Source organism: Sarcophilus harrisii, chromosome 1, assembly GCF_902635505.1.
Source record: "Sarcophilus harrisii chromosome 1, mSarHar1.11, whole genome shotgun sequence".
NCBI classification, from domain to species: Eukaryota; Metazoa; Chordata; class Mammalia; order Dasyuromorphia; family Dasyuridae; genus Sarcophilus; species Sarcophilus harrisii.
In genome coordinates this window covers 661,018,004-661,032,250 of record NC_045426.1, presented here as the reverse complement: position 1 = coordinate 661,032,250, position 14,247 = coordinate 661,018,004, and the positions used below count along the sequence as shown (strand labels likewise).

Genomic DNA, 14,247 nt, shown 5'->3' with positions numbered 1-14,247 from the left:
TTCAAGAAACTTACAATCTAATGAGGGAAACATGCAAAAACCATAAGAACAATTTATAGAAAAACAACACTGTTAAAACAAAAAGTTTTTATTAAAGATTTACAAATTCTGACCAAGGCAATGATCAACCATGATTCTCTTGAATTGATGATGAACTATGCTACCCATCTCCTCACTGCAGAGACATACATTTTTGGACTTGGACAGTGTGTGAATTTGTTTTGCTTGATTTGATACAAGAATTTTTCTCTTTTTTTCCTTTTAAGTTGAGAAGTGAAGTGGAAGAGAGAAAATAAATATTTGCTCACAGAAAAAATAAATAAGATTAAAAAAAACAGAAGCAATGGAACAACCATGCATTGTTCAGATTGGAAGTGGTTTAGATGAGAAACAAACTAGGTCCCTCCTTGACCCAGAAGCCCCCAACAGTTTGTCCTCCTCACTGGAACACAGGCAACAGGGAGAAAGATTGAGTTGCCCATGTGGGAATCATTTGTGTATAGTTCCAGTTCCAACTCAAGGGCCAATTAAAAAATCACACAGTCAGTAGAATAGAAGTAGTCACAGAATATCTATCTACACAGGCTCTCAAATAGAGAGAGAAGAATCCTCCAACATGTATACCCAGATGGTCCCAGCTCTCAGTTTTCCTTGGCCAATCCCCCATTACATAAACACATAAATGACAGATACAGAATCACTACAAAGTGGTTTGGGATGGGAGTGCAGCAGTCACTTCATATAGAAGGTGGCATTTGGACACAGAGATTTAATGACTGGGAGTTACACAACTAATATCTGAGGCAGGATTGGAATTGAGGTTTCTTGACTATATGACTACCCATTCTGACTCTGGAGCTGTTGGATGGTTCTGCCCCCATAGTTTCTTGACTGACTTGCTGATTGACTGATAATAACTTTGAGAGAAATGAAATTTGAAAAGCTTGAAAAAGCTTGAAAAAACAAACCAATCTGTGGGGCCATTGAAGATTATACCTACAATCGAGTTCCTGCCCATAGAACATAATAAATGCTTGAGTCATTGTTTGTTAGCTCAACAATATGTACATCATACTAAACCTGGAGCAATTTATTCAGGAACTGCTTGACTCTTGGTATTCAGATTTAACTTTCTTCTCAAACTCCCAACCTTCTCTCCCTCAGGTATTTTAGATTCCTTTAAAAAAACAAACAAACAAAAAATCCCACAACATTCATGTTTATTGCAGGATTTGCAATGTCTCATGTCTGATTTTGTTCAAATCTTCTAAATCTTTAAACAGATACAGAAACATCTAGGCCTGTAGAGTTGCATTTTTGTGGCCTTCTCTTGCCTCCTGGAACTGGACCCTCAGTGATAAGTCATCTCCATGTTTACTATTCCGAATGTGACCGGCCTGATCTTCTGGATAACAGCAGAAACATCAGAAATCTCACAAGAAAAGCACTTCTTTTCATTGGAATACAGTCATGAGAAGCATTACAACATAGCAGATAGAGAATCAGCTTTGCAGTCATGAAGATCACCCCTGACAAATACTGACTGTGGGGGATCCCAGGCAAAATTATTAAATTATTAATTTTTTTTAAAAAATCAAGTAACTTTTTCTCTAAGGCTTTAAGTTGAAGGGGAGGTACCATTCTGTACAAGTAAAGAAAAACATAGGCTCAAAACCAAAAGAAAAATTAATACTAATTTTTTATTAGTATTAATAAATACTAATGCCAGTGTCAGGAGGGAAGTCAGAAATGGGAGGGCCCTAAACATAAAACACAAATCTGTAGAGCATAAAGTATAAAATGTGAAAGCTGAAAGGGACCTACAAAAACAGAATGTTGACTTTTAGAGCTAAAAAAAGATCTTACAGACTCCCCAATCCAACACAAACCGAGGTCCATAACACAGAAAAGTGTTTGGCATGGCTCTGCATATTTGTAATGATTTTGTTTTCCTTGCCTTCTCCAAGTGGGAAGCTGGAAGGTAAGGGGGAAAATGGGGAGATGGAAAAATGAAATAAAATTGAATTTTTAAAAAGAAAAACTGAGGGGATATAATTGGTAAGTTAATAGCAAATCCAAGACTCAAACTCAAATTTTCTAAGTCTTAATTTTTTCCCCTCAAGATGCATGAGGACTGGCTGGAAGAAGCATCTGCTGCATTCCAGATGTCATGGATTCATTCACAGGCAATGATTCTAGTTGAATGTGGCTCCTTAGCTTTCCCTCTGGGCTGACTTGAGCTAAAAAGTTTGTCTTTAATCCACTGCCTCTCATGTTCTTCATCTACATTCCTCCCTAGGTAGGGCTGAAGAAAGCCCAGAATTCTCCTCTTTCTGGTCCAATTCTCTTAGAATTCTCTTTGTGTTGGTTCTCTTCTGAATTATAAAGCTGATCTGATAAATTAGCGTCACAGTCAAAGAGAAGACAATAACCTGGAGAGAAAGAAGAGTTATTCATTTACTTGTCCATTCATTCAGAAGTCTTTACTGAGTATCTATGTTCCAGGACAGCTAGGTAGAATAGTGGATAGGTTTCCAGGCCTGAATCCAAGAAGACTCATTTTCCTGAGTTCAAATTTGGTCTCAGATACATATTGGCTCTTTGACTCTGGGCAAATCACTTCACACTACTTGCCTGAGTTTGCTCATCTGTAAAATGAGCTGGAGAAGGAAATAACAAACTCATTCCAGAATCTTTTCCAAGAAAACCATTCAATCACAAAGAGTCAGACACAAGTGAAAAAATACTGAACAATAAAAAGAACAAACTGTGTGTCTTCCTCCCATGCTAGGACCTACAGCTCAGGGAAGACCAATTATGAGACAATAGCACCCATCAACCATGGAAGCAACTCATAACAACTCTGAGTTAGGCAGCATTAACTGAATTTTACAGAAGCGGATAAGGCTGAAACAGCTGAAGACACAATGGCCTTCAGGTCACAGAGCTAGTAAGAGTCAAATCCACTAACTCTCCAGATTCTACATCCAAAGTTCTTTGGAAATACTAAATCTCACTTTTTGTCTCAAGTCTTTGCTGGTGGAGCCATGGGTTACCAGCTACTGGAGCCACTCTCGCAAATTCTGCCAGAGGTCTTGATTGTGGGGTATCTGTTGGAACTAACGTAGCCTAATCTGCAAGTACAGCCTCAACATGTGCTGCTGGTGTTTCTGGCACTACGCATTAGACATCAAGTTAGACTAAGCTATATTTATAAATTTTGCTTCAGTGATTACTCTGATGACCAATGACTATCATTTTACTGGACTCTGGTCAAGTATTTAGCATTCTATGCTCATTTTGCCTATTAAATTTTAAAATGTCAACTTCAGTTAAACTAAAAAAAAAGGAATAAAATTTACAGTATCACATCAAGTTGGGGTGAGGACATTGTATTTTGAGAACGGGAGCCATTGCAAGACTGGTAGCTCTGGGAGGGTAAGAATGTGTTCTGTTTCTCCTGGCATAATATTGATACAGAATCTTTATCTTTTCACATATAGCTTTATGGAAGCTGCATAATAGAGAAAATACTAGGCTAAGCTCAGAGTCATGCAGCTGGTAAATATCAGAAGCAATATTGGAATCTAGGTCTTCCTGAATCTAAGCCTAGTACTTTTTCCATTATGTAGTTCTAATACATATATATATATATATATATATATATATATATATATATATATGTATTACCATTGTGTAAGCCTCATTTTGTTCTCAGTGGATAAAGTACTAGGCTTGGTCTCAGCAAGATCTGTGACTCTAGATCAGTTCCTTAACCTTTTTCACCCTCAGTTTCTACATCTGTAAAATGGTAGTAATAGCAACTCTACCCCACGGGATAGTCATGATAAGAAATCTTAATGCAGGAGAAGAGATAGAGAAAAGTAGCATCTTCCTTTTATGAGATACAGAATAAGTTGATGGGAGTTGCCATTTTGGTAGCATTTGTCTAGATGTTTTTCTTGCTCTTGAAGGAAAGCTCTCTGGGGAAGGGAAAGGAATAAATCTGTTAATGGCTATGTTATTAGAATAAAAGCCATTAGTGATACTTAAAAGAAAAACAGAATATATCAAGATAGTCTCCCAAGCCTTGCTCTGAATCTGGAAAATTCTGAAGAACAAAGGGCAAGGTAGTTGAACATATATCCCAACTATGCTGAATAAGCATAAGAAATGTATGAAAGGCATTTTGCAAACTTCAAAATTCTCCTTAAATATGTATACTGTATGTATGTAAATATGTATACTGTAATCATAACTCCCTTTACCTCCATTGCTAAAAGGCCCAGAGCCAATCCAGCGATCAGATATAGGTTACTCCGTCCCCAAGTGACTATCTTCTCCAAACAACCCTCTGTGTAGATCAAACTTTCTGCCTTCCAGGCTTTCAGATTCTGGGTCCCATAGCCACACATGGTGTTAAGAAAATTCTACAGGAATAAAGGAGTCAGACACATACATCCAAAAAAAGAAAATTAGACCAGTGTACATTAGGTTTGTTCTCCAACCCTTGCAAGTCATTTCAATTCAATTTGACATTCATTTATTTAGTACCTAATGTGTACAAGGCCCAGCAACAGGAGCCAGTCAGCATAGTTGGGATATATGTTCAACTACCTTGCCCTTTGTTCTTCAGAATTTTCCAGATTCAGAGCAAGGCTTGGGAGACTATCTTGATATATTCTGTTTTTCTTTTAAGTATCACTAATGGCTTTTATTCTAATAACATAGCCATTAACAGATTTATTCCTTTCCCTTCCCCAGAGAGCTTTCCTTCAAGAGCAAGAAAAACATCTAGACAAATGCTACCAAAATGGCAACTCCCATCAACTTATTCTGTATCTCATAAAAGGAAGATGCTACTTTTCTCTATCTCTTCTCCTGCATTAAGATTTCTCCAGGCTCATTTCAATATTACTTCCCTTTGCACATTCTATGTTTCCATTAAATTTAACATCTTATTTTTTCCCAATTACACTTAAAAACAATTTTTAACATTTGTGTTTTTTTTTAAATTGCAAGTTCCAAATTCTTTCCTTCTCTCTATCCCTTCCTTTAGAAGGTAAATAATTTTGTTTAGTTTTATGTGTGTGTGTGTGTGTGTGTGTGTGGTCATACAAAACATACAATATTAATCATGAACGATTAATGTGAAAGAAAAGACAAACAAAAAAAGTTTTAAAATATATATATATATATTTCAATCTGCATTCAGATGCCATCAGTTCTTTTTCTGATGTAGATAGAATTTTTCATCATGAATCCTTTGGGATTGTCTTAAATCATTGCATTGCTTAGAATAACTAATTTATTCACAGTTGACCATTGTACAATATTGCTGTGTACAATGTTCTACTTCTGCTCATTTTACTTTGCATCATTTCATGTAAGTCTTTTCAGGTTTTTCTGAGAACATTCTGTTTGTCATTTTTTATAGCACAATAGTTATATACCACAACTTTATCAGTCATTCCCCAATTAATAGGCATCCCCTTAATCTTCAATTCTTTGTCATTACAAAAAGAGCTGCTATAAATATTTTTTGTACATAGGGGTACTTATGGGTACAATATGGCATTGCTGGGTCAAAGGGCGTCCACAGTTCTATAGTCCTTTGGACACAAACACAAAATGCTCTCCAGAATGGTTCAATCAGTTCACAATTCTACCAACAGCGTATTAGTGTCTCAATTTTCCCACAGCTCCTCAAAAATTTGTAATTTTCCTTTTCTGCCAATTTGATAGATATTTTTAAAATTTGCATTTCTCTAACCAATAGTGATTTAGAGCATTTTTTCATATAACTATAGCTAGCTTTGATTACTTCATCTGAAAACTACTGTTCAAATCCTTTATGTTCACTTCACCCTATTTGCCTCAGTTTCCCCATCTGTCAAATGAGCTAGAGAAGGAAATGACAAACCACTCCAGGATGCTTGCCAAGAAAACCCCAAATGAGGTTATAAAGAATCAGACATGGCTGAAAAATTACTGAACAATAACAAAATAAAAAATAATGTGAGAAAGGAGAGAACCAGGAAGCCAAAAAAGTGTCAGAGGTGAGACTTGAATCCAGGTCTTCCCAGCTCCAAGGCCAGCTCTCTATATATCACACCACACTGTGTCTCAGAGCTATTATTTTACTGTATATAAAATGTTTACATTGTGTCAATCCATAGTTCTCCCAATGATGTATCAGAATGGTTAGTAGCCTTTTGAGAGAAAAGAGATATCTTCAATGCTGAAAACTATCTTTACATGTAATTGAAGGGGGAAAAAAAATACTATTAAGTGGGGCGGAAAGAAAGAAAAGAGCTATTTTCAGTAATTAATCTATGACCAAACCTTTAGAAAAGGTCTGAATTCAGACCTAATGATGTACATGTGCCTGCCCTCCAACGACCAGTCTAGTTAAGTGCAGAGAAGTATATTGATGGAAGACTGGACATGAGATGATGTTACTTGAGTCCCAACAGGACAGGAAGGTAGTCTACTGAAAGATAGAGAAAGTATAAACTGTACCAATAGAGGGAGCCCACACACAAGTAAAATCAATCATAGCTCTTCCGCAGAGCAAATATAATTAATTCATTTGGTAGCTTTTGTGTTGTAATTAGATGCTTCAATAAATTCTACTCTCCCACTTCCTGAATGCTTGAAGGTTATGGCAGCAGAGCACCAATTGTATTCTATTAGGTTCTTCCAGGCTGGAAAGGCTTTGAACTCCAGGCTTGGCAGTTGTGGGCCTGTTACACAAGGAACATTGTGGTTAAAACTGGAGGAGCTCATCCTGAGGGCATTGGACTCCAAGTGATGAAGTTTTTCAGCCCTGGCGCCTAAAGGAAACTATATTTGTCTAGTGTCTATATCAAGTTGGCCCCCAATTATGCTCTACATCCCATCCTTGCCTCCAATTCGAGCATCTTGCCACTTGTGCTATGACTGTATTCATCAAGACTATCTCTTCTTGGGAGTTCCAATAATCATTCTTATTAACAATCCAAGTCAATATTCCTTTCCCTAATCACCACTCTTATGTGTTGGCTTCCTCTGTTTAGAACATAAGCTCTCGAAGGACAAGATCTGACTTCCTTTCCTATTTGTATTCCCAGTGCCTTTGTACACAAGATTGCAATGGTCAGCTATGATGGACTTGGCTCTTTTCAACAATGAGGTATTCAAGCCAATTCCAATAGACTTGTGATAGAAAGAGCCATCTGCATCCAGAGAGAGGACTATGGGGGTTGAATGTGAATCAAAACATAGTAATTTTCACCTTTGTTGTTGCTTTTTACTCATTTTTTCCCCTTTTTGATCTGTTTTTTTCTTGTATAGCATGAAAAATGTAGAAATATGCTTAGAAGAATTGCACATGTTTAACCTATATTAGATTACTTGATGTCTAGGGGGAGGGAAGGTAAGGAAGGAAGAAGAAAAGTATGGAACACAAGGTTTTGCAAGGGTGAATATTGAAAACGACTTTGCATTTATTGTGAAAAATAAAAGGCTACAATAAAAAATGCAGGCTGAAGAAGTTTGGGCAGTGGAAAAACATGAAAGAATTTTGAACAAGAGAGAGACCTATTAGGCTCCAGCTTTGTCATTTGCTAACTATAGAACTTAAAGCAAACCAGAGCAGCTTTCTGGGTCTTGCCTCTGTCAAATAATGGTCTCAATGGTACCTATGGTTACTCCCTCAATTTCTTCTTGTCTAATTAATAAAGGCAGTATTTCTAGTATTGTGTCTAACAACGGACATCCCTTTTTTACCTCCAAATATACTGGAAAGGATTCTAGTTCATTTCCATTACCAATAATGGTGATAGATATTGGTGATATATGTCTGTGGTTGTTCTATCATTTCTGAATCTTCAAAACCCTGTAGACTGTGGCACATGAGATTTTGGGGAAGAATATTAGAGCATATTGACATTTCCTCCTCCAATGAAATAAGACAAAGAGCCATCTCCAATATTCATGATCTTTATCTGGCCCCAAGACCCAAATGATCCTGGAGGGGAAAGTAAGGCAGTGACCTTGCACAGCCCTCCCTCACTCAAATCCAATTCACTTGCATGTCATGGCATCCCCTCCCTGACATTATCATGGAAGGATAAACAAGACAGAGATTGAGTGACTTGCCCAGATTCATACAGTTGCTAAGTGCCTGAGATTAAATTTGAATTCAGGAGGAAAAAGGAAAGGGTCACATGAGGAAAGAGACCTGGTTGTGAGGTTCCAGCCACCTTTGACAATCTGAACAATCAAACCCACTTCATTGTAGTTGTTTTTATTCTTCGTGATTCAGCTTGCCCCAAATCTTAATGAGGGGTCAAGGACAACTTGAAGTCACTTTCTGTAGCTGTAACTAGCCCCAGTTAGTCTCTGTTTATAGGATAATAGAGCTTATAAACAGAGCCCAGTCTAATTTAGTTAAGAGTATAAAGTACTTCAAAAGCAAGAATGCAATGACATTCCTAGATTCTCTATAGAGAAGATCTTCTCTTTAAGGTGTAGTCAGGATGGCTTATTGACAGAGAAGGGAATATTATATTGATATTAACAATATTAAAATTAATTTTCCCATCACTGACTTTAAAATCACTCATCAGACAAAAGGAGCAGAAAAAGGACCCCACTTATAACAGGCACTCACCTGTTCCTCCTCGGGGATGCAGCAGGAAAAAGGGACAGCACAACGTTCCAAGCTTGGATTGGAACTGCTACAGTCAAAATATTCATTCTGGGACCAGTCTTTGTAGGAACGCACCCCACAGCACTCAAACTGGAGAGGAAAATCAGCATTAAAACCAGAATATCTGGGAAAGGGACCTTTGGCTTCAAGCTGAGCCTGGCCTTTGCATCCTACAGCAAAGAAATGGTAAATCTGTGGAACTGGTGCCAAATTAGCCATTGGGTGGTTGTATGATGTAGAGGCCTGTTGCTGGAGGGAGGTCACAGATGGGCATTTTCTATTATTTGCAGGAAACATAGGGGCTTAATTACATAGGCCTAGTGAATATTAGAGAGTCCAGGATCATCTGCACTTTCAAAGGTTATGGTTAAGGAGTCACAGGTTCTGAAAGATTCAGTCCTAAGAATGTGACCTCTTTGAAAGGAAGAACTGTTTTGACCCCTTGCAGCTACTTTAAAAACGATTGCTGAATCCACAAGCATTTAAGTGCCAGGCACAAGACTAAGCATTTAACATGCAATGATAATAATAAAATGTTCATGAATGCAAGTTTACAGTCTACTGCTACATGCTTGAATAATTGAGTCCAAAGAATGTACAAAGTGATTTGAAGAGGGAGAGAGTTCTAATAATTGGGGGAGGAATCAGGAAAAGCTGGTCAAGGAAGCAACACCCAAGTTGTACTGTAAAGGAAGCCAGAATTTTACAGAGGGACATGAGGAAAGAGGCTGTTTTAGACACAGAACCATTTGTGAAAAGACATGAAGGCAGGGGATTGGGATGTTGAGTACAGGACACAGCAGGCCAGTTATTTTAGAATGGAAAGTGCATGAAAGTAAGTAGTCAAAAAAACCTTAGCAAATAAAGGGGAACTTGACTGTGGAGGGACTTAAATACCAAGCTGTTCTAAGGGACCTTCCTTAAGGCTCCGACATCTGACTCCAAACCCTGGGCTCTTTATCCAAAACCTGGACATTTACTTCTGTATCAAATTACTGGGCTGGGTATAGGCCCTACTTCTCCCCTCCTATTTGGTTTATAGGAAACGTCAGTGAAATTATCTTATAGGAGATAAACATCTTTCCAAGAATTCTACAGACCTGCTGATAAAGCCAGAAAGGATTTTATTTTACATTCTTGCAAGAGTGCATGTCTAAGCTAGTAGATTCTCGCTTGAAGCACAAAAACACAGCCTTTTATTCCCTATCCTGAAATGCAAGTCTCCCCTGATTCCCCAATGGCTAGGTACTACAGAGGTTACAATCTATCCAGAACAATTAATTTTCCCCCATGTGAGTGTGGGTCCCCATCTCTGATTACATTTCATAGTGTATTATTCTAATTTAGAGTTTCCCTGGTTTTAGTTTCATTTCTCTGATTTAAGTTTCATTTCTCTGGATTTCTCTAATTTAAATTTCATAACTCTGTGATTCTTATAAACCTAAATAGAGTCCAGAACTGGGGAGGGGATACCCTTTACATTCTGCTGGACAGATTATCATCCAGAGTATTGTGCCTGCTTCTGGGTACTCCAGATAGAAAGTATTCTCATAAGCCAGAGAATGTCCAGAAGAAGACAGCTGGGATAATGGGAGGCCACACACTGAAACTGGATTTTTGAGAGAACATAACTAACTTCATTTTGTGTTCTATTTGCTGTTTTGCTTTATTTTTAATTTTCTGTATGACATTGAAAGTAATTGACAACAACAATACCATATGATGACCAGTTCTGATGGACCTGGCCATCCTCAGCAACGAGATCAACCAAATCATTTCCAATGGAGCAGTAATGAACTGAACCAGCTACGCCCAGAGAAAGAACTCTGGGAGATGACTAAAAACCATTACATTGAATTCCCAATCCCTATATTTTTGCACACTTGCATTTTGGATTTCCTTCACAAGCTAATTGTACAATATTTCAGAGTCTGATTCTTTTTGTACAGCAAAATAACGTTTTGGTCATGTATACTTATTGTGTATCTAATTTATATTTTAATGTATTTAACATCTACTGGTCATCCTGCCATCTAGGGGAGGGGGTGGGGGGGTGGGGTAAGAGGTGAAAAATTGGAACAAGAGGTTTGGCAATTGTTAATGCTGTAAAGTTACCCATGCATATAACCTGTAAATAAAAGGCTATTAAATTAAAAAAAAAAAAAAAGTAATTGACAGAGACTGAATAAGACCCCCAAGTATTTGGTAGCAGGGAATGGAATCAGCAAAGAGCCTGATTTACTGTAAATAATCTGGAAACCTAGCTATTCCCAGAAGCAAGGAAGGAAGAGCACTGAAAGAATCATCTCATTCTTAAGTAAGCTTTTATTAAATGTAGAGGGCCACAAACAGTGGGGAAACTCTGGGTGAGGTATAAGACCCTTCAGCCCAGAAGGACCTGCTAACAATGTCTGGTTCAGCTCCCCATCTCTCCTAAGAGATCTCAGCTTTCCTGAGAAGTCAGGGGGTGGTCACAACCTATATTGTGATTGAAGCAGAATGATAGCAGGTGGGAGTGATACCAGATGGCAAACTACACACAATAGCAAGTTGTTTATGTGGTCCCACATGCACAGTATATACTTAGCGAATTCACAGTGTTACTTTGGTTATATAAAGGTATGAGAGTATATAAGAGTGAAAGAACTCAGAATAGATGGACTCCATATTTTAACCATCCTCTGGAGTCTCGCCTCATCACTCCTCCACTAAGACAGTATGTTTTAACCACACTGGCATGGGGGCTCTAGAAAGCATGGTACATTTTGTCACCTCAACTTGGGAGATCTAGAAAGAAGGACACAACATTTGGTGCCCAAGGTGGGGTCCTAGAAATACAGAGCCTTGCAAAGCAGGGCACAAATCAGTTCAACTGACTCGATCGGCCAAGTTCAGTGGAGGAGTCCCCATGATCTTAGGAATAAAGTAAATATAGAAATAGGCAAGCAGGAAAAACTGATAAGGATTAAACTAGTCACTTTAATTTTTCAGCTGAAATAGGGCAAATACTAAGAAAAAAGCCTCCCCCCAGGGAAGTATAAAGCATGCTTAGTTAGATTAACAGAGAAGCAAGGTTTGTTGGTAACTCAGAAGCAGATCACTGAGTTCTCAGATGCTCTGGAGTGCGGTCTCTGTGACTTTGTAAGAAGGAGAGTTTGGAGCTAGAGATGTAGAAGTTAGTGGGAGAACAACTTAACTGAATACAATGGAGTAAAATTGATTTTAAGGAATCCTACAAGTTTTAAAAAGAGGAAAGATTTTAACTTGGGCAGCCAGATAAGGAAGTATGAGGAGAAAAACAAGCAGAGAGTTGGTGCCCATAGCTGTGGATGGTACAGCATGTGGGATGGCTAAGGAAGTCTGTTTTAACATTTTACTGATTTATATAGCTTGTTACTGCTCTAGGAGATTTGCAGGGAATGGCTAGTTGGGAAAGAAAATAGTTAACCTGTTGGGCAGAAAATGAATTAAGTACCTTAAGTACCTTGCTGATGAGCTTGCTTTTCACCTTCAAAGCTCATTTTCACTTCTGCCTACACCTGAGCATGCGACCTTAGGGTATCCCCATCTCCTGACCCTCCTCTCTCAATTCCACCTTCATGGGTGGGAGGAGGAAGAGGAGGAAGAGGAGTAGGAAGGTCAAGGACACCATTAGCACCACCCATGAAGCAATTTTGCCCATCCCCTATATCCTCATTACAAGAGGCAGGGCAAAAAACACTTGGGGCATGATGGCAACTACTATTACACTCAGAGAGTCTTTAAGTAAGCAGGTAGGGAAAAGGGATTGCAATTAGGGAGAACAGAGATGTATGCTGCTGGAACTACTGAGATATCCCCTGGAGAGATGAAACCTGTCACTGTCCAGCCTATAGACTCCTTGTCTCCACACACAGTAGGCATTTCATCTCCTGAGAGTGCTTACAAAACAGTGTCCATCCATACACTGATTTGGGAAATTGGGGAATGTGTAGCTAATATCCCAGTCACTGGCCAAAGATCATTATGGCAAACACCCATATGTCTGGCATAAGAGGATCAATAGCAGCTGAACTTAGTGCTACCCCTCTGAGATGGAAATTTGAAGATAAAACAGGAGTTTTTGCTCCTTTTGTAGTTAAAAAAAAATCCCCCTCCATCTATGGGAAAAAGACACCTTACAACAGTTAGGATTATAATTAAGTACTTCGGCTTTTTAGGCAGGGCTGCTGTCAAAGGCCTGCCTGCACTCTCACCTGTTCCCATTCAAGGAAAACTAATACACCATTGTGGGTGTAGTAGAACAGTAGTTCTTAATCAGTGAAAAAATTCAGGCCTTATTAGAGATAGTACAAGAGCAACTTGACTGAGGACACTTACAACCTTCTCTAAGTCCTTGAAATTCCCCTGTATTTGCTGTAAAAAAGAAATCTGGAAAATCCATGTTGTAGTAGACACCTTTTCAGGATTTACTTTTGCAATACTAGCAGCAAAAGAGAGAGCCTGAGTGGTCACTGAATTCCTTATACAAGTGTTTGCAATTATGGGTATGCCACAAGCAATAAAAACAGATAATGGACCTACATATACTTCTAAACATTTTGCTCACTTTTGTGCACAGTATCAGATTTCACATACCACTGATATACCTTTTAATCCTCAAGGACAAGCAATAGTAGAGAGGAGAAACAGAGACCTCAAGATGCTCCTCCAAAAACAAAAGAAAGGGGGAGCCACAGGCAACCCTAGAGAATTTCTAAATTTAGCTCTTTATACTATTAATTTTTTGATTTTTGATAAAGATGCACTGGCTCCAGCAGACAAGTTTCACAACCCACAGGAAGGGCAGTGTCCAGTGCAAGCAGCTCCACTATCTTTGGATAATTACCAGGTGATGTGGAAAGATCCAGAAAGTGGTGAATGGAACGGACCAGATAGGTTAACTGCTTGGGGGAGAAGGTTTGCTTGTATCTCAACAGATGGAGAAGGAACCCAATGAATGCCAATGAGCCATATCCACTTTCTCTATTGGAGAGAGATGGAAAAAGAGAAGAACCTCAAAAGAAAAAAGATGCAAAAAACATCATGCATGGGGCATGGGGGCTCTAGAAAGCACAGTATGTTTTGTCACCCCAACTTGGGGGCTTTAGAAAGCAGGACACAACAGTTAAGTGGAATTTATTACAGCTCTACATCTGGAGAAAGGTCTCTGGTAGAATTCTTAGCTAAATCCTTTGCATAGACAAAGCCATCATAACTCCACAATTCTTATATCCAATTGAAAAACTAAGTTATTATGTCAAACCCCTGAGGTTACATTTTCCCTATAAAAGATCTGTTTATATTGTAGATTCCTGCTAAACTCTTTTTAGGATTAGTCTGCCAGTCCATGTCATAATCTCAATTCCTTCCTCAGTTCCCTTTTTGCACTTATTAGTTTGCTTATTGTCACTATAGCTAATGCCTATTAGGACCCTAACTCCTTTTAGGGAGCATATCTGCTAGGGAACTTGTCTTTCTTTTATAAATTACTGAAACCTCTTTCCTTGATTAAGACCTTTATGGATTTAACC

At 38.5% G+C, this 14,247-nt stretch overlaps 1 protein-coding gene across 1 annotated transcript in view; it reads right to left on the bottom strand.

Moving 5' to 3' along the window:
- Positions 1-293: 293 nt before the first annotated feature.
- The window catches only part of LOC105749435 (tetraspanin-33-like), a 37,943-nt gene continuing 23,989 nt past the window's right edge, over positions 294-14,247 (bottom strand). Inside the window, exons 7-9 of the mRNA XM_031947973.1 lie at positions 8,657-8,785; positions 4,269-4,430; positions 294-2,432 (exon numbers count right to left, since the gene is read on the bottom strand). Coding sequence (XP_031803833.1) covers positions 2,280-2,432; positions 4,269-4,430; positions 8,657-8,785 — 444 coding nt within the window. The 3' untranslated portion in view covers positions 294-2,279. The remainder of the gene's footprint in view (positions 2,433-4,268; positions 4,431-8,656; positions 8,786-14,247) is intronic.